Genomic DNA, 26,181 nt, shown 5'->3' with positions numbered 1-26,181 from the left:
TTCCTCTCCATTTTGGCACATGGTTGCTTAAACTGAAGCACCTACTGTTTTGGACTGTGCCGCCGACTTTTTTTTTAAATCACACCAAAACTTTTCATCTCCCCCCATCCGTCTGCATGATGAAAACTCATTACCCACATGGTGACCTTTTCAGTTTAAATATTAACAGCAGAGTAATTTCTCCATATTTATATTTGTCCATATTTATAATTCAGCATTCCTCCTCCCCTAATAAAATAAAAAGATTGAAGGCACTTTAACCCCTCCAGCTACTTGGATTTTATTAAGTTTATAATATATTGTTAAGCTGTGTAAAGAAAATCTCAAAACCTTATTTGTGGATTGAACAGGTTCAGAAGTCTTAATGAAAGACTACAGAATGAAACCTGAGCTAAAACATTTTATGTCACTTTAGAAAAGAAAAATAAATTGCATCGTGCATCAAGACCAACAGTTTCACTGTCAGTGAAACTCATGTCAGTGAAGTTGTTGTAGGTGTTCGGCAGTTGAAGCTCACTCACTGCAGGTCAGCTGGCACAGTTTACCGATGGATCACTGCACAGCCCACACACACATACACACGCAAAAACACACGGCGGTAGCTCTGTGCCTGGACCATCCCACACTCCAACGGTGTCTTTCCTACAGAGCCGGCAGTTAGGAGGAATATGGGAAAATCCGAAAGCCAAATGGATATCATGGAGAAATCAAGTAAACCCGGAAAGCGTCGCTGGACTGTTGCGGAAATCGGTCTGTCTGTGCTGCTCCTGTTAGTCAGCTGTGCCTTGGCCGGGCTTGTAGTCCTCTACACGTCAGCTATGAAAGGTAAATGCTCTGCTACGATCACCGTTCAAAAATCCAGATATTACAGCAGTAATGGCATGTGTCTCCCTACTCTGACACATGAAATAATTCTGGAAGTATTTTTTAAAATGGTCATCTTTATGCAATAATAATGTGTGTATGTTTTTAGATATCCTTGGTAGAAAGTTTAATGTTTAATGTCACTCACAAAAATTTAAACATTAAGTTGGAAAATGCAACTGGCTTCTGTCTGATGGCCTTTTGTTTAAAAATATCATTCAACCCACTCAACCCAGTTATTAAAGTCATGATAAATGATTGCAGAGTTTGTCTGATGTTTTGATCATTTTTCTTGCATCCGATTCAGAACAATCAAGCAGGCCGAGCGTGTCCAGGAGCTCAACAGGTGAGGGTAAGTGTAATCTTCTAAGCTCAACACAGAATACACTGCGGGATGAGTGGGGTGGCATGTGTCATATTTGAGCCTGCACCTCTGAAAGACACTGTAATACTGGAAGTCCCTTTACTGCCTGATCAGCAGAGCCACACAAAAGTGAAAGAACACAGTCACTGCTGACACAGGCATTTCCTCTCTCGCACAGACTACAGATCTAGGCTACTTAAAATTGGGTCTGAACTTCACACAACAACATCCTCCCTCTCAGCTGGGGCACAGTTTGTCAAAGAGTTCTCTCGTAATTGTTCGCACTGATTTTTCCAGGCCAGCTGTTACACTCCAACCCCAGCAATGTGTGTACAACTGCAGACTGTGTTACCGCAGGTGAGAAATCTGCTTTTTCTTTTTTTCTCCTGCTCTTACAATTTTTAAACTATCATCCTCCCTCAGTTGCCTTGTGAGATTTTCACCGCGCTGTTCTTATGTCTCTCTTTCCTCGCCGACATCTTAAAGCTGCCCGGCTCTTGCAAAACATGGATGAGTCCGTGAAGCCTTGTGATAACTTTTACCAGTATGCCTGTGGGGGTTGGCTGGAGCGACATGTTATTCCGGAGACCAGTTCCCGTCACAGCGTCTTTGACATTCTGCGAGACAAGCTGGAGATTGTCCTCAAAGGTCAGCTGGGTGAAATCTTCAGTGTGGGTCAGTGTGGGCTGCAGTATTTCGGTGAGACATTTTCAGACAGAAAATGTTTGTGTGTGTTTGGTTGTTGCAGGTGTTCTCGAGACAGTCAGTGAAGAGGACAGAGATGCCATCAAGAAGGCCAAAATCCTTTACAGCTCCTGCATGAATGAAAGTAGGGCTGTCTACAAAGGGGCAAGAGAGCACAAGATATACTGACAAAAAACTGTTTGCTGTTTATTATATCAGTCAGCCTTCCACAGCCGGGGTATCAGCAGGGTTCCCCAGCTTGAACTGAAGACTTTTTAAGACCTTAATATTTAATACTTACCAGCTGTGCATACCAGTAATTTCTGCTATGCAACCTGGGCCTGGCTAAATTGCATAAAATCGTTTGCTAGAGTAACCTGTTAGAGTCACTGGGCAATTTATTTAAGAAAACTTGCCTTTTGAGTCAGTGAATAAATAGCTTTGTATCTCAGAGCAGTGTAGGTGCCTGCTGCTGGTCTGAACTCAACATGGCGTGATTTCTTTTAGTAGTGAGAATATAATGTTCCTGTTATGTTCTACAACTGAGATTGTTCTTTTTTCCCTGCAGGCCTCATAGAGCAGCGTGACTCGCAGCCCCTCCTGAAGCTCATTGAGAGTATCGGTGACTGGCCTGTGGCATCAGAGGACTGGAACACCACCACAGGTACAAATCACACTCTGATTAATGCCTCCTGCCTGTACTATATAAACAAGCACGTGTGCACATGTAACACCGGCACACAAACAAGTGCTGTTCTTTCTCAAAAACATCACGCAGAGCCTGTGCAGCTATATTTGCTCTCAGTGAATAGCTGCGTATAAGCTTTGTTGGTGGGATCAAGAGGCCGGTCGAGGCTTTTCAGTCGAGCAGTCAGGTGTGGGGTTTGGGAGAGTGATGCGTGGGCAGAAGAGCAAGTCCTCAATCAGGACTGTGAAGGATGCTTTAAATAGTCCCCTCTTCCTCGTGCTCCTGGCTCTTGCCACTTTAATTAAATGTAATCATGGATGGTGGCTCAAACAGAATTAGCCACGCATAGCTGCATCCGCGCACACCGATTTACAAAGCGAGCCCAGAAAATGTGCAGCAGAGGCATAGAGATTTCTGCAGCCAGGTATGCTGAATAGCTCCTTACAGCTAGATAAATGTTCTTAAACTGAGTACAAATTTCTCTTTTTTTATTTTGCAGAGGAAGCCTGGAGCTTTGAGGACACACTGGCAACACTTACTGCTCATTTCCACAAGAAGGTTGTGCTGGACATGTATGTGTGGACGGACGACCGGGACTCTCAGCGCCATATTATCTATGTGAGAAAACATTTTGTCTGGGCACAATTAGTACATGACAGCTGCTATACAACTACTACAGATAAACCTGACATTTGCTGCTGTCAACAAGGTCCGTAAACTAATGAAACGAACAATCTGTCCAGCTTCCTTCATTGACTCAATCCTAATCACACGTACTCAGACATTTGTCTGGTTTCTTTTCTTAAGAAGGATGAATAACATTCTGAATTGACTGGCCACTTTTTGGCAAATGGTACTCCAACAGGGGTAGGTTTTCAGCAGGATTTAGTGCTCTGCACCGAAGGACAGTGTATCACTCACTCATCGTAATGAAGACACATGTCTCCCAGTCCAACAGTGTGTCCCATTAATGTGTTTCAGTGTTTACAGAGACATTAGAGAGCATTCTTCAGAAGAATGGCAGCACTGTTCTGTCAGTCAGTCCATCCTTTCACTTAAAATGAAAACATCTCAACAGCTCATTGCTCATGGATTGCTATGAAATTAATGGTACCCAATAAATTAGACAGACCTCTCTCTTCTTCGTTCAGCTGGTCTTTCTAGGCGTCACCACAGCAGATCACCCTATCTCTAACATCTTCCTCCGTTACATCAATCCTCTGCATCTCCTACTACATCCACAAATCTTCTTTGTGGTCATTCTCTTATCCTTCTGCCTGGCAGCTTTATATTTGACATCTTTTGTCCAGCATACTTTTGTTTCCAAACCACTCAGCCTGAGCCATCACTTTGATGTACTCATTTCTAATTCTGTCCCCTCTGGTCACTCCCAGTGAGAGACTTAATATCTTGAACTCTGAAACGTTTTCAGATCTGACAATCAGACAGATAATTGAGTTTAGCATGCGGATTTTTGATTATCATTCTGTTAAAAACACATCTCTGCAAGTATTTTCTGGATTATTGGTATGAAAAAGTGTTTAATTGCTGTCCTTATTCTTATATTTTGTTTAGATTGACCAGCCCGGGCTTGGGATGCCATCTAGAGACTATTACTTCAATGATGGAAACTACAAAAAGGTGATACGCAACATTTCACTCAAACCCTGATAAAAAACATACTATTATCTTCATGAAATCATGTGGATGTCTTCTCTTGTATTTGATTTTGAAAAATGAATGCATGAGATATCTGCCTCCACCACAGTTCAGTGGAGGTTAAAAGGATTAATATTAAAAGCTAGTATCTGACTAAAGATATATTGGAACCTGCAGTCCAATGAAAACTGCTCATAGTGAGATCTCATCTTGAATAACAGCCAGTTTGGTTTGGGAAAAAATGTGCTGTTGAGTTTCACTTTTGCAGTTTTTTACTCATATAATACTTAGAATATTCGTTCTAAGCTTTTGTTAAAATAAAATGAATATATTAAAAATTTTATTTAATCTATACCACAGGTTCGAGAGGCCTACCTACACTTCATGGTTTCCATTGCAAAGATAACCCGAGAGGACAGGAATTTGACTCAAGATGATGACCGAGTGTGGGAGGAAATGATGCAAGTGCTGGAGCTGGAGACAGACATCGCCAATGTGAGTGCCAGCTGCAGCAGGAAATGGAACTGTGAAACGAGGTTCAGGAAAATTAACAATGACAAGATGAAAAATGAGCACCTCCTCTCTGCTTCCAGTAAATGAGAGAATCAGACAAATACATATTGGAACCAGGAGATCAGCCAAGCTCTTAACCATCCTTTTTTCAAATTCATGCCTCCTAGGAGCATAACAAATGAGACTCTGCTGATGAAAGGATAGCAAAATGTGACTATATAACAGAAAAAAACCAATCAGTTTAGATTTTTGTTTTTCCTTCCTGTTGCCTGACAGGCTACATCACCAGCAGAGGAACGCCAAGATGTCACCATTCTTTACAACAAGATGGCACTTGGTGAACTGCAGAGCACATACACCTTTAATGTAAGAATTATTTCACTTCATTATTGTTATTGAGGTGCAGGCAGGTCACTCTGATTGGTTACAAAAAGTCAGATTGCATTGAAGTCTATAAGAAAATGATCGTACTGCTCGCATGATGTATAAACTCACTAAAGCCTTTCCTGATGACTCTTTTGTCTCATTCACAATTTTAATGCCTTACTTTATAAAGCCTGACTTTTTGAATATTTTGGGCCTCATTGTAGTTAAAAATGGGATAAAGCAGGGTGTGCTTTAGGGTGAGATTCCACTCAGATTCCCTTCCTCTCTTCTTCTCTCCAATTTACCAAGACGTCGACACCCAAAATGCTCGGTTTAAGGCTTCAGAATAGGACTTCACTAAAAATGGATGACCTCATAATAACTACTAGGACTCGGTTAGCATGTAAAATGTTAAAAATCCATGATAGTAAGATCAGCAAAAAGACTTTGGAAGGGTTGCCAAGAGAAAACCTTTTTCTCTCTAAAAAGAGCATGATAGCACAGCTTAGGTTTGCAAAGCAGCATCTGAACAAACCACAAGACTTCTCGGACAATGGCCAGAATGGACAAAGCCCAATTTCAAGAATGCAACAATGGACAGATGGGATCAAACCACCACATTTTGTAAAAACCAAACACCTCATACGAACTGTCAGCACAGAGGAGGGGTGATGATTTGGGCTTGTTCTGCAGCCATAGGTCCTGGACACCTTGCGGTCACTGAGCTGACTGAACACCAAAGTATTGTAGTGTCAAGTTTCTGCAGATTGTAATTGATGGTACCACTTTAACTTGTTGTGCATGGTGGCTAATTTGGGACACAGCGACCGACACGGGGGCCATATTTGATAGCTGGAATTAGAAACGTTACAAAAAAATGGCTGAAAAAAATAATGTTATTCAGTTAAAAAGGAACATTTCATAAGCATCCCCCAAATACTCACATAAGAAAAGAGCACACTGACTTATTGGAAAGTCAGTGGTTTGATTCATGGCTCCTCTAATCTGCCTGTCTCTTTAGGCGAGATACTGAATCCCAGGAAAGTTCCTGTTCTTTCCTTCACATTGTGTGTGTGTGTGTGTGTGTGTGTGTGTGTGTGTGTGTGTGTGTGTGTGTGATAGGAAAGAAAAGCTTTGTGTGTATACTTACATGTGGCTCTTTCAGTAAAAAGCACCATATAAATGCAGTTAATTCACAGTGTTTGTATGGCTTTGGTCAAAAAGCAAAAATCAATAAGTAATTAACGTGTTTCTTTAAGAAATACTGTTTATCAGCCATTGTTCAACCTTATTTTAAACAAAGGAGGTGTTGAAAACCCTCTTAGTTGAATCCAATGAGATGTAAAATCTTTAAAGATTTAAAGTTTGTACCTATGAGTGACCCTTCACCCTCTAAATTAACTGAGAGCTGGAAGGCCTACAACATGTAACCATATTAAATTATAACTATACACAAATAAAACTAAATATGTTAAAAATATAATATATTTGTCTTGCAGGGTTTCAACTGGACACGATTTATTCAAGGTGTGCTGTCGAGTGTGTCCATTGATGTCCAGTTGGACGAGGAGGTGGTCGTGTATAGCTCTCCCTATCTTGAGAAGATGAACGATGTTCTCTCCAGACACAGTATCAGGTCAATCCTGGACCATCATCCAAAAAAGAGTCTGTAAAGATTATATTATAACTGAAAATATACACTGCAACACAGCTTAACAAAAACTATTAATCTTTGCAGAACTATGCAGAACTACCTCACCTGGCAACTCATCATTGACAGAGTTAACAGCTTGAGCCGCCGCTTTAAAGATGCCAGAGCGAGATACAGAAAGGTTTGACATAACAGAACAACATATGCTAATGCGAGCTTATTTGAAGACAAAATAACTGTATTTGTGCGTGGTTAGACTCTCTATGGGACCACTGTCGAGGATGCTTGGTGGCGAGAATGTGTCCGTTATGTCCAAAGCAGCATGGAGAACGCAGTGGGAGCTCTGTACGTGCGTGAGACTTTTGCAGGAGAAAGTAAACGAATGGTGAGTGCTTTTGGCCCCAAAACCGCTTCGAACATAGCAGAAAGAAGTTTGAAAATGAGAGTAAATTCAAGTGAAACACAAATTCTGCTTTGTTGTTACGTATTTGTAGCATTTTTATCCAAACGCCAAATTGGGAAAAAAAGTACATATCATTTATTAGCACTGATGCTTTGGAAGAATTAGACAGTATGGGGATAACTTGTCTTCTTTATTTAGAATTTATCGCAGGTTTTAATCAGAATCACAATCAGAATCAGAATACTTTATTAATCCCGAAGGAAATTAGGGAATACATGCTGAGTTAATTAAATGCAGCTTTACTTAAACAGAAAAATAAAAAGGGGGTGCAAGTTACAATTATTAATGCAGGAAAAGATAAAGACATGGATAATTTGCTCTACGGTCTAGGCTTGAACTTTTTTAGCAATATTTTTGAGCTGCAGTGCCACAAAATTAGGAAGCCAAATAGGATGAGACTTTCCATTATGCCATGCTCAACATTTTTATCACACTAGACAGACCTATTTGTAAACTCAAAACATATTTTTTGGCATATTTTTTCTGAGTTTCTCCTTTAGTACAGGACTCAGATTCTCAGTCTTTGTTATTTGTTCACAGGTGAGTGACCTCATCAGCAAGATCCAAGCAGCGTACGTAGAAACACTGGAGGAGTTAAGCTGGATGGACACTCCCTCAAAGGAGAAGGCGAGACAAAAGGTATAATATAAATAAAAGTTTTTGTTGCTTTCCTCAGAGGGTGATTGGCATTATCATACTGATTGCTCTGCATCACTTCAAGGCCATGGCAATCAAGGAACATATCGGCTATCCAGATCATATCCTGCAGGAGAGCAACCAAAAGCTTGACCAAGAGTATGCCCATGTAAGTAAAAGCCTAGTTTCTAGTTTTTCTAAAGATTCTCTCATCATTGATGTGTCACATTTCTCTTTTTAGCTAAATTTCAGTGAAGAACACTACTTTGAGAACATCCTGGAGAACCTCAAGTCAGAAGCCCACAAGAGTCTGAAGAAGCTCAGAGAGCCCGTGGATCCTGACTTGTAAGTGACTGATACAGTTTGTCCTGTTTCAGATGTAGTAAACACAGATGTAGTTCTGTCTATCTAAAAATGTACTGGGTGCACTGAATGTACTGCTGCTGCTCCACGTCCTTATAAAATAAGTCAAAGTATACTGAAAGTGAAGGTTAAAATTCATTTTTCATGGTGCAAAATGAGCTCTGCGCATGAGCTGTACAGCTGCTGTATTAAGTATAAATGTGCCTTAATAAAGCCTGTCACTCCTCAGGTGGATCATTGGTGCTGCTGTGGTTAATGCATTCTACTCACCCAACAGAAATCAGATTGGTAAGAGCTTTACAAGAATCACACAAGGCCAACGGCAGCCTCTCTGACACATTAAAGATGTTTTTTATAGTAACTCTCGCTCCTAATCACATGCCTGTTCAGCACTGCTAGTACTTGTGATTTCACTCCCTCTTTGCCTGTATCCATCCAGTGTTCCCTGCAGGAATCCTGCAGCCGCCGTTCTTTAGCAAGCATCAGCACCAAGCTCTTAACTTCGGCGGAATAGGGATGGTTATCGGACATGAGATCACGCATGGATTTGATGACAACGGTGAGACGCTGGTGACTGATAAGTCATATTTTTAGGAACCTGAAATGATGAAGGCAGTTTGTTTTTAAGTAACCTTTTATTTCAAATTTGTTATTGCTAGCTAATGACAATGGTGAGTTAGAGCAAACAGTACTTGATGCAGTGTCTCCGTGCAGGGCGTAATTTTGACCAAGATGGTAATATGCTGAACTGGTGGAGTAATTACTCTGCCGAGCACTTCAAAGAGCAGTCGCAGTGCATGGTGCAACAATATGGCAACTTCAACTGGAAGCTAGCAGGCGGACAAAATGTAAGCAGTTGCAGCACGCACGAAATAGCATGTTTTGTCTTGGCTGTAATACCGTTTATTAAGCGAGCACCACAATGAGTGTTTTCACACTGCTGTGTGTGAATGGTTTTGTCCGTGTGATTGCAGATCAGTGGAATCAGCACTTTGGGGGAGAATATTGCAGACAATGGAGGGGTTCGTCAAGCATACCAGGTTGGATGTTAGACGCACAAAACCCACATGTTACTATTTCAGCAGCAGTGACAAACTCCAGAAGGCTTATAATAAACTTTCTGTGTGGGGGATGTGTGTTTACAGGCTTATCTTAAGTGGGTGGAGATGGAGGGTGAAGAGCCCAGTCTACCTGGTCTAGACATGGATCACAAGCAGCTTTTCTTTCTTAACTTTGCCCAAGTAAGTAATGAGGGAACATGAGCTAAAACCCGAAGCTCACAAGGAGCATTTCTTTCAGTGGATACTTTGCGCTGTGAAGTAAACAGAGCAGCAGAAGGAGAGGTTCAGGGGTTCAGAGGGTGAAGCAATCCCAAAGCAAATCACTGTTGAGCAACACATGCAGGGGATGAGAGCAGCTGCCAAAGTAAAGAGCATCTTGGTGCCACAGAACATAAAGCAAAGGCAGAATGCTGTCACTGACAATAAAACAGTACAAATAATGTAAAAAAAAATCTGCTCCTCACTGAGATAAAGAGATAAAAAAATGGACATATAAAAACTGAGAGTTGATTTATTAGGTGGGATATTAATACTTTAAATACACAAAGCATTCAGAAGTATATTTGGTTGGTTTAATACAAAGAAAAGCCTGTGCAGTAATCAAAGTCTGCAAAAAATCGAGCAAAGCACTAATGCATTATTTTTTTTCCAGGTATGGTGTGGTGCTTATCGGCCTGAGTATGCCAGCCAGTCCATTAAGACTGACTCACACAGTCCTTTAGAATACAGGTAAGAAGCTTTAGTGTGGAATAATTTCAGAGGTACACTAATAACATTTTATTTTTGTCAGAACCTCAGACATACCCTTAAGTCCTTCCTCTCCACTCAAATGTGAGATCTGTGCAGTGTCATTTCTCTGCACTGAGAAAAAGGACGTTAGGATCAAATCTTTATCTTTTATCTTTATCTTTATATATGAAAAAAAATACACACACACACATGTATATATACATAGTGCATGATAATGTAGCTCTGAAAAGCAGAAAGAGGAAAAATGAAACTGAATAAAACAGAATTAATATTACGTGTTTTGTTTTATATAATGACCCAATGAAGAAATCTTACTGACTAAATAAAGATTTGGATGCAAAATAAATGCTGCAGAATTAAAGTGTTGGTGCAGCTATGCTGAAAAAACCCCTACTTTTTACAAGCAGCAGTCCTTCATTTTTTTAAGCATGTTGGAAATTTTAGACATTTACAACACTGGAAATTCATTCAGCAGGGGTATTTTATATAAAATCAAACAAATCTAATGTGTTAATACTTATAAAAAGTGTTTTGAGTTTCATCTATTTTTAAAATTCACAATAATTCACTTAAGGCATGTACAATTTTACCTTACCTTAATAGTATGAATGTTCTCAGACGTACAGATGCTCTCAGTACATAGGGGTGGATCAAAGCTTTTTTTTATTGCACGTCATTCTTTCCAACAGTTATGAGCCCTCATGACTTCTTAAGTACAGCACATACCCACGTGAAGTTTTCAGACACATTTAAGCTGTTAAAAACCACAACCAAATCATCCACCCACTCCAAGTGTCAGCATGATGTTTTTCCATAATCAGCTTTGAGCATGGGCTCACACTGATGACGTAGAAGTCTCAAAAATGTATTAAACATGATACACTTGGTGTTAAATGGTTAAAGCTTGCGGGTAAGTGTGGAAGTGGCTCAAAAAATGAGGTACTGTGAGTATAATTATCACTTATTTACACTTTGTAAAACATAGTTGTGCTTTTATGACTGACCTTTTATGACCTTTCCTCCCGTCTGAGTGCAACTGCACTCCTCAGCTGAACAGCTCTGCTTTGCCTTATTCAATTTAAAGATTTTCCATACTGAAAATATAAGCCTGATACTCCCACTTGTCATGACAAAGGATATATCCGTGAAGTACTGGTGCAGTGTAGCTCAGTTTGTTGATCCAAATGAGTACTTGGAGACTGAACTAACACTCAGCGGTGCTCCTCTAACACCGTCAACATACTTTAGCTTTTATTATCCTTGATGTTCTGCTTTTCTTTTGTCCTCAGGGTCCTTGGATCGCTCCAGAATTTTGAAGCTTTCTCAGAAGCCTTTCAGTGCCAAAAAGGCAGTCCAATGAACCCTGAGCTGAAATGTCGGGTCTGGTAGAACTCCTGAGATTTGTTGGTTTTCTTAGCATGGGCAAGTCAAATCAAAAGAATAAGTTGTACTTTAAAACCCACAGAGATATCCTGCTCATGACTTATTCCAGTATGTTTGGGGCCGAGTGATGACGCAGACACGTGCATATATGGTACCGTAGGTGTTTTTTAAACGGCTGGCGTCCTCAGTACTCCATAGGTTCTTAAATTTAAAGCACGCAGATTGTAAAAGAGAAACTTGCTTGAGTATCTTATCAAGTTTGAATTATTGTCAGTGGATGAGGAGGTCAGTTGTTCCCTTTTGTTTTGTTTTTATTTGTATTTTTTTAATGTCCCACATCGGGGCACATGAATGGAAAGGCTACATGGAAAAGATGAGACTTTTTGAAAGGCTTAATGCCCAGCGAGCATTTGTTGAACAAATTCTTCTTATAAATCTTAAGTGGATTTTTGTAATTTAATGTGTAGCCTTTCATCTGATGTACTGTTTTTAAGACATCGTGCCACTTCAGAAGGAATAATGGTGAGCAAATCTGACTCTGGCTGAAGAGCATGAAATAAATGAGAACTTACGGCTTTGCTGATGCAAAGCTACAAAAGAATTAGTCACACTCTGAGAGTTTGGTCATTCACTGTTACATGAAAACAAATTGCTTAAAGACTTTAAGACTGTTAAATCTTTGCAGCTTTAACCTTAAATTAACACTCTGAGGGAGCTGCTGCGTTTAGCATTTTTACACTTACAGCATGGATAAATATTTAACATTTTCAAAGCTGGCTAAGCAGTTTTCTAAGTTTCTTTGCCACATTTTGCAAATGATTGTTACTCAATACTCTACCACGGAAATGTACTATATACATGTACTGTATGTCATGACACTTTGCTGTGGCCTGCTCCTTTTTAGATCGTGAGAAAAAAAAAACCCAGGATTTGTTGGAGGTCGAGTGATGTGACATTGATATTAGTTGCATTATTGGTTACTCCCACTTATGACTGTAATCTGTTTTAGACCCCAGTTGTTATGTGTTTCTGAAGCTGAGAGGTTAAAGAGCTGAGCTCAAAATCCTTAACATGACGTGAACCTACATTCATTTTATAAAATAATGTTACTCGTGTGAGATCTGTAAGTTCACATTTAACCCAAAATAGTACTTGGGTTTTTAGTTTTGTGCGCTTTCTTTCCGACATGAGTGAAAACTCACACAGACATTTAGCCTCTGGGGCGTAGCCAATTACATGCTGTGCTGAAATGAGGAGAAAACCCCCTCAGATACACTTGGACAGGCAGCAGATGAAGTGGTTTTCTTCTGATCTTGCATTGATCAGTGTCGTATGAGATGAAAGGATGGAGCGCGGTGACCGCTGTAGCTGATCCACAAGCTCGCACTGAACAATGGGGCTTGTCATTAACAAGATGGCCAGGGCCAGGACTGTTATTTTCTACCTTTATTAACAAGTAATGACAGGAGAATCAAAGAGGATGGAGACACTGGCTGCCGTAAGCCGACATTTTTGTGCTGGAGAGAGCTTTCAAACACAAACAACACACACACACACAGACGGTTTTGAATGTTTGCTGTCACTGGTCACATTTAGGGTGGCCTTGGTTAACTGAACACGACTGTTAGGTCTCAACAGAGGCTGCTAAATTGAATGTGCATATTGAAGCTTTATACTTTCAGTCAGTCAGTCTCAGTCTTCGCGTACTGGCAAAAACTGTTGTTTCACGCAGGGGGGGAGAGGAAATATTACTGAGAGATTTGTCCCCAGAATCTAAGTGATGACAGTGTGCTGCCATCTCAAAGACAAATGTTTGACATTTTGGGAAATGCATTTAAAAAATATATACATGTAGGTATTCATTTTCACATTTAATAACAAAGAGGAAACAGTTACATCTGACTAATGGTAACAAAATTCACCTTTCAGCACCTTTGTCATTTATTAATCACAAGGATGTCTACTAGAAATTACAGCTACTGTATATACTTAAAGATTTTCCCAGAGAACAACAATCACTTGGCTACAGTTAATAACCCTGGCTGTATCTAAAATCATTATGTATTATATTTTAATTAAGCCAGACCCAACTTTATCACAGCTGGGTAAAAAAGGCAAAGGACAAAATAGTTAAAGTCTCTTAACCCCGTAAACCTTGAAACACGAAATAGTTACCAGTAATTTTTTTTTAAATCTTCTGACAAAATTTTCTAAACAACATAAAGTTAGGATGCAAACCTCTAAGTCAAATTTAGCAAAAGTTAATTAAAAAAACAAAACCTGCCAAAGAATCAAAAAGAGGCACAACTGGGGGGTAAAAAAAATGTTTGAAAATCAGCTAGCAATGTGGCTCAAAATCAACTATAATCACAATAGTTGCAGTCTACTATATATATGCGCTGAGAAAGATACAAATAACTTTGTTGAGTGAACTGGTAACTGCAAGGGCGGGAAAGGCAGGGGTTATCCTAGGGCAGGTGGTAATAGCATGATCTGAAATGACAGAAGGGTTAGAGTTTGAATAAGCTGTGACAGAATCTTCTCCCAACGGAGGCCAGAAACTAACACAGCCAACCCATAGTGGACCACCAGGAGCAGTCATGTAGAAGATAAAGGGTGCAGGCGGACAGGCAGGAGGGACGAATGGTCCTGCTGGAGAAGTTGAAAGCAGAGCTGGGACAAAGAGACAGGACAGTTGCTCAGAGCAGGATACCTACTCGCCACTGTGCAGCTATTTTAGCTTGAACCTGATGTCACCTGATGTGAGGATAATGTCTTTATCATTCCTCAGTTCTCAGTGTTTTTTGAACCAGAGAGATAAAATACTGATAGTTCAATTCAATTAAGTTTTATTTATACAGCACCAAATCACAACAACAGTTGCCTGAAGGCGCTTTATATTGTAAGGTAGACCCTACAATAACCAGTGTTGGGCAAGTTACTTTGAAAAAGTAATTAATTATAGTTACTAGTTACTTCTTCAAAAAAGTAACTGAGTTAGTAACTGAGTTACAAGATTCTAAAAGTAATTAATTACTTGAAAAGTAACTATTGCGTTACTTTAAAAAAATGTTTAACCCTCTGGGGTCCAGGGTATAATTGGTCATTTTTAACCACTTTTGATTTTCCCTCCACATTTCACCTTTAAAAACTATTTACTTTGCCTTGTTTGGTATCATTCTTTTCAGCACAACCTCACGTGTCTGAATTTACAGTTATGTTTTCATGTTGACATACGGTATTAACACAATTGATCTAAAATCAGACAAAAAACATAAAATCAGAGTAGAAAAAGTTATATTTTTTTTACTGTAACAACCAAAAAACATGTTTAATGAATCATATTTCAGAACTTTAAATGCAAATATAAATTGTCCATTTTAAATCATATGCACAAGTTTTGCAAACAACAAAGTTATTTGCAGCCATTTACCTTTTACCCCTTTTTTTTTTAATAACCATTCAAACTGTTTACATAACAATCAGCTGTTCTGCATTCAATAAGATGCTGCACAAATTATTTGTGCCACTCCAAATATTTCTGTCCACTATAAAGGAGAACATCACGGCCTGATACCTGCAGGTCTGAGAGCAGGTGTATCACTCCTGTTTCTGTCTAGGAGACAGCAGTCACCTTATTGTTCTGACACACAACACAAAACTATCCACAACACTACACACTAACTCCACAAGACACATTAACTACACACTCCAAACACGCTAAACGTCACAAATCTCTCACATCTCAAAACTCGCTCTCTCTCTTTTTCTGCTCTCTCTCTTTCTCGCTGTCACTCCTAAAACTTCCCCCTCTTCCTAAACAACCAAATCTCATGTTGCCATATCATTTTTTGATTGGTCGACATGGTGCATTTTTCCACCAACACGAAGGGGCTGGGTTTTTTTTTTTTTATTATTATTTTTTGGTCATAAGCAGCAAGTGCTTACTAGCGCTGTCCTTAGACAGTAAACGTGATGAAACTATTCAGGAAAAACACAGGTATATATTGTTTATCATGACTCTGGTTTTACGTGGCCTATCAACACAATTTAAAAACTGGTATATATCACCTTGTTTGTCTTTAAGTGGTCATGTGATTGGCTTACCATGACTACTTTATTCTTCCTCAGTCAAACAGCAGCACTCATGCGATCGTTTTGCCCCCTTAGCTCCAGGTGTTGTGCTAGAAAGTGATCATGATTACCGTCAGCGGGAGCGCGCGCAGCTGCTTAAAGCTGTAGCGCCCAGATTACTTACGTAGTCAGCTACTTCCGTGCAACTGATATAAGATGCGGTAAGCTGAACACAGCTTCAACCGTCTGTTGAAAAATAGTAATGTGACCGCATTTTGTTGTTAGTAACGGTAACGGCGTTGTAACGATAGAAACAGTAATTAGTTAGATAACCCGTTACTGAAAAAAGTAACGCCGTTACTCCCATCACTGACAATAACACATACAGAGAAAAACCCAACAATCATATGACCCCCCATGAGCGAGCACTTTGGCGACATTAGGAAGAAACCTCTGGCAGAACCAGGCTCAGGGAGGGGCGGCCATCTGCCGCAACCGGTTGGGGTGAGAGAAGGAAGACAGGACAAAAGATAGAGGAGAACTTAAACTGCACTGGCAGGAGTTCAGGTATTTGGTGAAGACCATGCACTCCAGGTTCCCGTGGCCAGTCAAAAGTCAAAAAAAGGCTACTCTCAGCCAATCTCTGTGCTCCTCCAGAGCAAGCTCGACAGCTGTCAGTCCACAGTTGTTAGCATCTTCTGTTCTTTCTTTACCGGAAAGCTTCCAGCAGAAAATCAAAGGTACATGGATGGACATACGGTGAACGGTCACTCCCAAAGTTTGTTAAAGTCCTGGAAGTGCCAGCTGATGAGCTTCTGTATGTCACCAACAAATATGAGTACAAATGAAACTGTGAATCAACATGAATTGCGAAGTAGGAAAGAATCATGACAGACTCTGGTCAATTTTAATTACGTTTTATTTATATAGCATCAAAGGTAAAGAGCCTACAATAACACAGAGAAGCAGAGTGATACTGTGTGATAGCATTTGAACATGTCAGACTGTAAGCATAATTTAAACCAAGAGCAGTAGAGGGTCACAAAACCAGAGTGACCGACAGGTGCATTTTTAACTACTAGAGAGGGCGTTTTCTTTCTATAGCTTTAGGCAATTTTAGTTCCCTTTGGACTGATATGCGATTTCCTTCTGTTTCAAGTGTTTTTTTATGCCGAGCCCAGTGAGGTATCAGCCCTCTGCTAACTTTCTCAAAATGTCAGATGTTTCCTTTGAACAACATCGCACATTTTAAAGCGATGCTGGGAGATGGTTAGAAGACAAACAGTTTAAACTTCATGTTTTGTGCAACAAGTTGTTAACTGAACAAGGGTATATCAAATAAAACGTGTTATTGTAGATGCTTGATGTTCTCCACGGAGGAAAATCAGGTACAGAAGAAAGTGTGTCTTCACTTAGTTATAGCACCACATTTACCTAAATTGTGAAATTGTGTCGTTTTGAAATTACCAACTAGAAACGCATTTTTTGCTATATATGAACATGTTTCAACCTGTATACCCATTTAGAGTTTATTTAGCTAAATGAATATTTATGAAATATTATTGCTTTGCAAGATTCCAGATGTTTAAGATGTTTTATGAATGTTCCTGCTGCTATGTAATTATCTAGACTGCTATTTTTGTGACTCAGATATGTTATTATTGCCATTAAAGTGACTGTCTCAACTGGCGCAATCTCAAGTCTCTCCTTTAAAAGTGCAATTTATTTTTTTTAACATAAAACATGACTAAATCTTTTAGAAACCATTCTCAAACTGCAAAAGACTAAAAGATGGACACAGCCACAACTGCATCACCCATCGGTTTGTGCACTACCTTTATAAACCTCATGGCTAGCTTAAGGCCGTCCCTATCTCTCTTTCTGAAGCCAGGAAAGGCCATTTGTTGACAGGAAGGTAGAGCGCTAAATTATTAGTGAGCCGACTTGGTTAGGAAGGTCACAATTTCTGTCAGACAGCTGCAATAAAAATCCTCCAAATGGCACCAAGACTACACAATCTGGACAAGAAGTACAGTTCAGTTTGTAACTGTTTTTTAAAGCCAGTAATTATAATCACTCACCACCAAGTTACTCTTGAACAGTAAGACTCTGCATAAATAAAACACATAAACAGACTCGGCCTGCAGACCATCACCTGAGTCCTGGTGATCCACTCGTTCCTCTAAACGTTTCAACTTTAAATAAACTCTTAAAAAAATAGATTTGTTTACTGTTTACTCTTACTTGTGTCACAGCCTGGCTCAAGGAACTGACAGAGGAGAGGAAGACTTGAACTTTTAACTGAATATTATTTTCATAAAATGCAAGATAACCATAATATGAGGAGAGTAACTCAGTAACATCAGTGGAGTGCATGCATGAGGAAATAGACCAGTGTTAGGTATCATGACAGAGTGCCTTTAAAGGCAAAGGACTGGGCCAGGACAGCACATACAGGGTAAGGGAACAGGGAACAGTAAATAATATCTCTGAAAGTATGAAAAAGGGAAGTCAGAGTCTGGAATAAAATATCGTCTGAATCTAAGTTTATGTTACAGGTTTGTGAACTTGTCCAAAAATTATATATAGTAAATTTAATATATGAGCATAAAATGACTCAGAAGTGACATTTTTTATAAAGTAAAGCTACAAAATGAGCCAATTTCAGCTTTAAATTATAAACAAAAAGAGCTGTATGTGTTAATATTTGAGCCCTGTCAGTTTAGATTTTGTTTTTAAAGTAAATTTATGTGGATTTTTATCTTTTCTCCTGAGACGACAGTGAAGAAAAGGCAGAAGAGAGGAGACAGGCATGCAGTGAACAGTGTCAGAGCAGAGTCAAACCCAGACCTCTGCATTAGCTTTATGACATATGGGTCACCTGCTGTACCCAGTGAGCTAAAACAGCCTCTAGAGTGTTGAATTATTAATGAAAACAATTCTTCTCTCATATCAAGAAGTCAAATACCTCCTGACCCATTTTGAAAGTCTTTAAATGAAGTCAAAGGCTTTTTAATGAGCAGATATTGTTAGACACATACAAAGTAAAGCTTGTTCTTTATAAACTGGATATTAAAAAAAGACAATCACAGTGATGTAAACACAATTTAAATGTAAAATACCAGCTGTTGTAAAAACAACGATTAGAGCACTCTATTTGTACCATAAACCATTACAGTTTATTAAAAAACAAACAAACAATAGATTAAAAACTGTGGCACTGGAATATTAGTAGTGATTTAATACTTCATTGTAAATCATTTTAAACGGTATCCCACTTCATGAATCTTCCAAAGAGGCGAGACGTGCAGTTGAGGTACAAAGAGCAGCTCCATCATCATCGTGTACAAACATCATCGTTGCACTGCAACAGATGACAAAGTTGCATTAAACAATGAGAACAATAAATAATGAGCCTCAGCCATGTATTTAGGAGAAGCAGCAGCTCATAGATAAAGATGCCGCTCACCGATCACCTTTTGTGGATAACGCTCCATCAATAGGAAGCCTTGTTTGTCTAAACACCGCTTCTTGTTTGCGGTCCCTCAGAGTGATTGCTCAAGTTAGAACACGAGTCATTCTTGTGGGAAATCTAGTTTGAGAGTTCCCAAACCTGGGCACAAATAGAAGAACCTCCAAAGTAAACAGAAAGGTTTGAGGAGAGACATTACTTCTAAACCCATGAGTGGTCTTAGTGGTTTTATCGGGACCAGCCTGTGACCTCTCTCTGTTAACAAAACATTGCCCGGGCCTTTCCAAACCAGACATTCAGCTTGTGACTTTTACTCGTTCCTGACACATTTTGACCCCTCAGAGATAACAAGGTCTATTCTGTTGTGGGTTGCAGAGATGACATCGGCTGGTCGTCAGAGATCATGGGGACATGTTGCAATAGTTTCGACACGGTGGATTCTGTGGGAAGCGAGCAATAGCGCTCAGAGGCAAAGTGGTTGAAGAGCATGTGCTGGATGTGATGGTCATGTCGAAAGCCCTGACGATCACAGGACAAACCCTGCAGAACTTAAAGTGTTAGACCCATGATCTGTGAGCAGTTTGTTTTGTGAATACACTAACATAAACCTAGGCCACATTTTTTTTTTTGAAATCTTATAAATCAAACTGAATTCTTATATCTTATACCAACACAGCAATTAATGCGGCTCATTCTCTGACACAGAGTTTCTCAAAGTATATCAAAGTATATCTAAGGTCCTCAGAGCTACAGCGATCAGGATGTGGATGACCGGAGGGGGCGGGGGGAATCTAAGTTGAATGAAAATGGTTGTACAGGAGATAAACAACAGTTTGCTGATCTGACCTTTACTTCATTAAAGTTCAGATTTATTGTTGTCAATGACTGATAAAAACTGACAGGTGTGGGGCTTTTTTTTTTTTTTTTTTTTAGTTTGTGAAGAGAGAAGGAAAGAAAAATAAAACACTGCATTTTCTGTCTGAGACCTGTGCAATGCCTGCACTTACAAACTGATAACATATAAACTGCTGTGCTTAACTGATGTTAAAAAAACAGATTTTTTTGTAGCCTGAATAGGTGAAATAGGATGCATAAGTGTTACCATTTTCATTAAACACAGCAAATGCTCTGATTTTGCAAAACAAATTTGTAAGTGTAACAATATGAACACTTAATCCTGAGATTATTCTTTCTTATCAAGAACACAAAGCCAGCGCAACTCACCCTGCAGAGTGAAGCAATACTGAAGCTTTGATGTTTTATGATGTTTTTATTACGACATGCTGATGTCAGCCTGTTATGGCGTCATATATATTACTCGATATGGCTTCTTGAAACTTTTTTAGAGGTCATCCTTGACGTTGGGTGCTGACTGTGAAAGTCAAGGTCAAATGCTTAGCCAACCTAGGTACTCCTGTCACCCAGGTTGAAAGACAATCCAAAAACAAAACACATGTGAGTAATATAAAGTTTTTACTGATTTTGGCCTGACCTTGATCCCATTTTCACCAAAATGAAATCAACTCATTATTGTTATCTGCCATCACACAAAATGTGAATTTGTCTTGAAACCTCTGAATGCTAGACTGCTAACAAACAGACAAACAGAACATATTACATACTCCATAGTGTTACTCCTGTGGATGTTTTTATTATATACACAAGACCACAATCAGCAGCTGGTTAGCTTATCTAACAAGTGACTAGCCTGGCTCTGTGGGAACATAATAAATATCACCTCAGAATAAGATGTGCAAAACCTTTTTTTTAAGTTTGGATACAGCAAGCCATTTCCATTCTTTGTGTTGTATTAAGCTAATTTAGCCTGGCTGTAGCTTAATATTACAGTCCTGTTTCAATATTCTTGCGATGTCCCCAGCCAGAAAGCATCTCTCAAAAGATTTAAGAGTAAATAGTGTTGTTGGGTCTTGTACGTTAACATAAACTAGTGGTTTTGTAATAGATACTAAATTCCTGTTTGCAGTAAGCAAACAGTTAAAAAGCAGGCACAATCTGTCACTAAAAATTTGTTAAGTGCTGAGACTTTGCATATAAACATAATGATGGTAGTGCAGTAAGCAAACAGGAACTTATGTTATTGTTAAAAAAATCACTATGCAAGCAGACTACATAATACTACATAGCCTCCAAAAAAAATACATCCCATGATTTAAAAGGTTCATGATTACGGAGGAATTTTGATCCTCTCTCTTTGCAACAGTCATTGTTGTAGATTTACTGCTGACTGGAATCATTGGCCCTGTCCTCTTGTTACATTTCTAGGAAAATCCAAGTCAGGTTACGCTGTAATTTACGATGTAGGGTTTCAGAAGGGTTTGAAGTTACTGCTGAAGCACAATTCCCAAGTAAGTGCTCAACTTCAAATTTGAAGTATCTGAAATCTAAGCAGCGCTTCATCACAGTGGTCGTAATCAATGAGGAGAATCACATGGATGCTACAGCGAGCCTCTAGTGAGCCTATTGCCGGTCGCATGATGGAGGAGAAGCGACGATTATGAGCTCGCTACACAATAAGGTTGAGTCAGGACATTTTATAGAAAACAAATCCTCAGTATAACCATTTTTGAAAAGGCAACAGTGCTCTAATAAGATACTATTCTCAGTTTTACACTTTAAATCTGTTGTAGTTTTAATATTAAATATCTGTAGTTTCTGTTTTTCATTCACAACATGTTTGCCTGCCACAGGCTGTTTATCATTTGTCTCTCAGTGGTAACCAATTTATGACACTGTCATGACAACACTGACCTTCCAGCTTCTTAAAATCCCACTGTGCACATTAGGTAAGAAAATTCTGAGTCGCCTCTACCAGAGGGTTTAAAAAAAAAGAAAAAGGATGTAAACAGGGCAAAATGATTAGGGTGGAAACCACATGAGGTAACAATGAGCTCAACAGAAATGGTCACCGCAGCCAGTACTGCCAGTCATTCCCATGTCCTCTTACTAGACATGTCCCATTTCTGCTGTGCTGTACGAGTAATCTAACACACACACACACACACACACAATGATGATGGTAGTGATCAAGGACTTGCTAAAAAAATATGAATTCCTCCATAATATAGTGATAATTTCAATCTGCAGAGCACTTGTGCTTTTCAGCTTGCACTACAGCACCGCTATTATATAGATCTGTAAAATAACTGCTGTGTTTTCAAGTACGGAGATCATCTTCAGTCAAGTTTAAAAGGTTTCGGGGCCTTTGACACAGACACTGACAGACCATGAAGATGCTGTAATAAGTGTGAAATTGTCTGTGAAGAGGATACTCTGATGCATTTGTCTCTACTGACGTAAAACAGACTCTGTTGAAAGAAACTGATGATTAGATCCGTCCAGTGTTTTCACACACACAATGACACCAGTTTGCTCTATCCCATTTAACCCTTTACTTTACAGCTCAGTTCATAGCATCAATTATAACATGGACATGCATGGTATGCCTTACCACTGGCCTCTGTCCTTCTTTTACTGTGGCTGAGATACCCAGAGCCTTGGTAATCTCCTCCAAAGGCAGGTAGTCTCCCGGTGAATCTTGGATAAAGTGTAGTAGGACCTTTTCTCCACCTTTGCAGTGCAAAAATAAATCACTTAGATACTTTTATCATATAAACAACTTGCTGGCCCTGTTTATTACAATATAATAATGTAACTTTGCTTTGGTTGCCTCACTAGGGATCCTTTTTTAAAAGCAAAATACATGAAAATAAAAACATGCTACGGCACACACAGAACAGTATTTCAAACATGTATGTATAGTGCAGTTTGGTTTAACACAAAGCTTCTGTTTGATAAACTACTTCCAAACACAGAAAAATGTTAAAATAATATTATAGAAATAGAACTTCACATGGTTTACTGTGTAGGTGTTGAAGGACTTTTGGTGGAGCCAAGGCTTTAACACTGGGAGACACACCAGACAAAGTGACCCACTACCTACTCTACCAGATGCCTTTTTCCATAAGGACAAACTGTTCTACCGCACCGTAAAAAGACTTTGGCACACTAAGAGGGAGAATTAGAGTGACCAACCATTTTATTTGTATTGTAAAATCAATTGAATACTGTCAAAAAACCCTTTTAATATAGTCTTAGTTTTCCTAATGTTGTGCTATAATGTATATATGTAATGTATTTAGGACTGTGCCTTTTTATTTGGTGAGCATATTTGCTTTTATATGTTTAAATATAGCTAAGAATCTAACCTTAATATATTCGAACAATTGAAAAATAATCCTATACTTCATGTAAATAAGCAAGAATAGTCAGCAGACCTGTGGAAAACTGGATTTAGAAGTAAATGCTGCTCCTGACTGCATCACCATAATGTGATGCTGCACTGCCCTCTAGAGGACACACCACAAAAATGCAACTTAAAATGACAGAACACCTTTTCTGTACTCAGTGCCATACCACAAGGTGAATTATGAGGAAAATCCTCTAATTTCTCATATGTTTTAACTCCTTATCTCCTGAATGGGTACTAGGGGTAACCTCTGAACTGAACTGAACTGAACTGAACTGAGCCATTTCTGTCATACTTCAGGCCTGCTTCCAGAACAAAATACCTGGGTTTTCATCAGAAGTTAGCCAGGGTGATCCCTGCCTATACAGCTTACCATGGATGCCCTTAAAACCTGAAACCTGTGCTAATAGTTGTCAAACCACATCTTTATTGATATAGACTGAGGTAACAAAACTTGTCATTAGGGGTACAGGGGAGGTGGTCATATGTCATCTTTATTTGGTAAAGGTTTAAACAATCAGTGCCTTTCCACTTACTTTTACATAATCTTAAAATGGACCCTTGCACCCCTCCACCCCACTGGTGTCCACCCAGTTTACCTTTGGCCACAATGACCATGCCTCCACTCTGGAGCAGATCTCCTGAGAAGTTTCCCTGGATTCCTTCAGCGCTGGCCTGAAAAAAGCCAAAATTATCAGCTTGAAAAAGTCACCGTGTACCACTGCTCTTTTGTTTTTAATTCATTTTTGAAAGTGACAAATATGTCTACCTTTGCTGCTACATCTCGTACTTTTTTCCCCAATGCTGCAGGAACCACACTTAAAGCGTTGTACCTGAATGGGAAAAGAATACAGCTTTTTCATTACAGAACATTAAATATTCGTGCATTTGATTTGATTTGATGAATGTTTTCTTGATTCCTGTTGTGACATCCCAAGATGATGTTTTAAAATGATTGGGTTGGTGAAATTTGTTTACTATAATGAATTAATTGAGTCAAGATCAATACTGTTTAAGTTACTCCTTTTTTAGTAAGTTTGACAATTTAAAGCAAATCACATCTTGGTCAAAGCATTGGTCTTAGGAGCTTATCCATTTTAGGTTTGCAAGAGGTAGTGCTGAAAACTACCCCAGCTGTCATAGGGCAAGAAGCACTGTACACCCTGGGTAACAAATACGAAGACAACAGCTCATGCAGACAATCGCCTGCCGGGGTGCATAGCTAATTTACAACAGTTAGTTAATTTAACACTGATTGTAGTAAAACCCATGCAAAACAAGGAATAGCATGTAAACCCCACACATAAAGGCCCCAGCAGGTTAAAACCCAGAACAGGGTTGTCACTTTATGGGTGAAACTCTTCTTTCTGTTAGTGTAAAGAGATTTAACTATACATTTAATTCCCGAGATCTTTTAATGCAAGAAGTGTAATTTAAACATTACATCTCTGTTTTTCTACATGATTAAAAAATGCTTCTTTGGGCTTGAATTGAAAGAAATAAATGTGTAATATTGCAGAAGAAAATGTTGTTAGCTCATTGCACAGACTGCCCTTTAGTTATAAAATGGAAACATTTTGTTGATTCTTTTTGCTTTTCTTTTTTTACTGTGAACCCACTATAAAAATCACAAGTTTCTATTAATTATTTATTCATTTAAGTATTACATATTTACTTTGGTGTTGTCTCTTCAGGGGGTCTTTATCAGTAGGAAAACATACAAAACTTGTGAAAATACAGTTACAATTCAAAAATTTATGTCCTCAATTTTTTCCAAAGATGTTCAACGGGCCAGATTGGAGTCTTTGTGCCTTGTGTTTGACACCCTTGACCCAGAACCTTCTTGGTGTACTGACATTAGCGCTCTACATTTATTGCACTCACCGTTTGAAGCCCAGATCCTTGTAACATTTCTTTTGTTCATCCACATAAAGGGCTAAAAAAAAAAGGAAGCTGATTAATGATTATTCACAATCACACAGCAGGAGTGGCTGGTGACAATTTTGAATGCTCTCAGCAGGGAAGTTATAGTCAGTTACAGAAGGCCATTTTTTTCTTTGATACTCTACTCTGGTGTAACCTAATTTTTCGACAGCTTTTATAAGAACTTACCAAAAGATAAATTAATATGCACTGCACTGAATGATTAAGGATGCTTACGTCCTTTTAAAAAGCCTCCTTGCTTGAACTCCTGGAGCCCAAATTCTTCTGGTCCGACTCCCACTAGCGCTACCTTGTTGGCCCTCAGGTCTGGCTCCAGTTTGCTGATCTCTGATGCCGTCCAACGACATACCTGACAGCCAAACCTGCGCAGGAAGAAGAGGACCACCGGCTGGTCTTGCCACAGAGACTGGAGCTCTACTTTCTGAAAGACAAGCCGAAAGAAACAGCAAAACACACACACACAGTAAACATATGAGGAGCTGGCCCTGTGTGTTATATGTGCAAATGAAACGTTATGTCACAAGTGAACATCATCATTATGTCACTCTAGAGGCCTCGTTACTCAGCAGTTGTTTCAGTGCTGGGGAGGGAGGTGGGGAAACAGGTTTAATTTAGCTGCTCGGCGGGGTAACAAGTCTGCTACTTCATATCACAGCTTAATTGAAAAAATAAATAAATAAAAAAGGGGGTGGGGGCACAAAAAAGCGAAGCAAGTATATCCGAAACGATAAATAAAGCCCACAGCTGTAACCCTCAGCAGCCGCCCATCTACGTAACTCACCTCCTCGCTTTCATCGCTCTTCAGTAAGTTTTTTCCAACTTTAGCAAGGTCGACTGACGCCATTTTCTCCGAGCCGTGTAAAAGACTCCAAAACACCACGAATTAAGTTCACAGATCAAGGTGACAAACTTCGGGAGTGAGTGACTGTACAGTAAAGACGTCTGTTACACCCGCATAAACTGTTGCAAAACATCTACA

At 39.3% G+C, this 26,181-nt stretch overlaps 2 protein-coding genes across 3 annotated transcripts in view; one reads left to right on the top strand and one right to left on the bottom strand.

Moving 5' to 3' along the window:
• The window catches only part of mmel1 (membrane metalloendopeptidase like 1), a 20,792-nt gene extending 3,584 nt beyond the window's left edge, over window positions 1-17,208 (top strand). The window contains exons 2-24 of one of the 2 annotated variants that reach the window (XM_084928726.1): window positions 649-825; window positions 1,172-1,216; window positions 1,526-1,585; window positions 1,715-1,876; window positions 1,977-2,057; window positions 2,481-2,576; window positions 3,100-3,218; window positions 4,176-4,241; window positions 4,620-4,754; window positions 5,049-5,138; window positions 6,638-6,774; window positions 6,877-6,970; window positions 7,046-7,174; window positions 7,793-7,891; window positions 7,974-8,057; window positions 8,130-8,233; window positions 8,481-8,539; window positions 8,691-8,810; window positions 8,966-9,099; window positions 9,226-9,291; window positions 9,397-9,492; window positions 9,965-10,041; window positions 11,352-17,208. In XM_084928726.1, coding sequence (XP_084784852.1) covers window positions 669-825; window positions 1,172-1,216; window positions 1,526-1,585; window positions 1,715-1,876; window positions 1,977-2,057; window positions 2,481-2,576; window positions 3,100-3,218; window positions 4,176-4,241; window positions 4,620-4,754; window positions 5,049-5,138; window positions 6,638-6,774; window positions 6,877-6,970; window positions 7,046-7,174; window positions 7,793-7,891; window positions 7,974-8,057; window positions 8,130-8,233; window positions 8,481-8,539; window positions 8,691-8,810; window positions 8,966-9,099; window positions 9,226-9,291; window positions 9,397-9,492; window positions 9,965-10,041; window positions 11,352-11,451 — 2,310 coding nt within the window. In that variant the 5' untranslated portion in view covers window positions 649-668 and the 3' untranslated portion in view covers window positions 11,452-17,208. The remainder of the gene's footprint in view (window positions 1-648; window positions 826-1,171; window positions 1,217-1,525; window positions 1,586-1,714; window positions 1,877-1,976; window positions 2,058-2,480; window positions 2,577-3,099; window positions 3,219-4,175; window positions 4,242-4,619; window positions 4,755-5,048; window positions 5,139-6,637; window positions 6,775-6,876; window positions 6,971-7,045; window positions 7,175-7,792; window positions 7,892-7,973; window positions 8,058-8,129; window positions 8,234-8,480; window positions 8,540-8,690; window positions 8,811-8,965; window positions 9,100-9,225; window positions 9,292-9,396; window positions 9,493-9,964; window positions 10,042-11,351) is intronic. The other variant, XM_084928727.1, reaches the window with a different exon arrangement.
• On the bottom strand, window positions 16,421-26,181 carry prxl2b (peroxiredoxin like 2B). Its single transcript, XM_084928728.1, has 7 exons — window positions 25,984-26,181; window positions 25,419-25,623; window positions 25,143-25,194; window positions 24,028-24,091; window positions 23,858-23,933; window positions 22,461-22,579; window positions 16,421-18,883 (listed from the first exon to the last, which is right to left on the bottom strand). The coding sequence occupies exons 1-7, from the start codon at window positions 26,044-26,046 to the stop codon at window positions 18,857-18,859; spliced, it is 606 nt and encodes a 201-aa protein (XP_084784854.1). The 5' UTR covers window positions 26,047-26,181; the 3' UTR covers window positions 16,421-18,856.

The sequence above is a fragment of the Perissodus microlepis genome, chromosome 5 (assembly GCF_051167445.1).
Source record: "Perissodus microlepis isolate ML-2025 ecotype Zambia chromosome 5, ASM5116744v1, whole genome shotgun sequence".
NCBI classification, from domain to species: domain Eukaryota; kingdom Metazoa; phylum Chordata; class Actinopteri; order Cichliformes; family Cichlidae; genus Perissodus; species Perissodus microlepis.
The sequence above is the reverse complement of the archived record's forward strand: the minus strand, read 5'-3'. Positions and strand labels throughout refer to the sequence as shown.

Bases quoted from the DNA above. Each gene is read 5' to 3' on its own strand.
- prxl2b (XM_084928728.1), bottom strand. From the start codon at position 26,046: ATGGCGTCAGTCGACCTTGCTAAAGTTGGAAAAAACTTACTGAAGAGC. The intron at 25,195-25,418 runs GTAAGCATCCTT...TTTTTTTTTTAG, and splicing joins AGGAGGCTTTTTAAAAGGAC to CCCTTTATGTGGATGAACAA. The intron at 22,580-23,857 runs GTAAACTGGGTG...TGCACTGCAAAG, and splicing joins CATGGTCATTGTGGCCAAAG to GTGGAGAAAAGGTCCTACTA.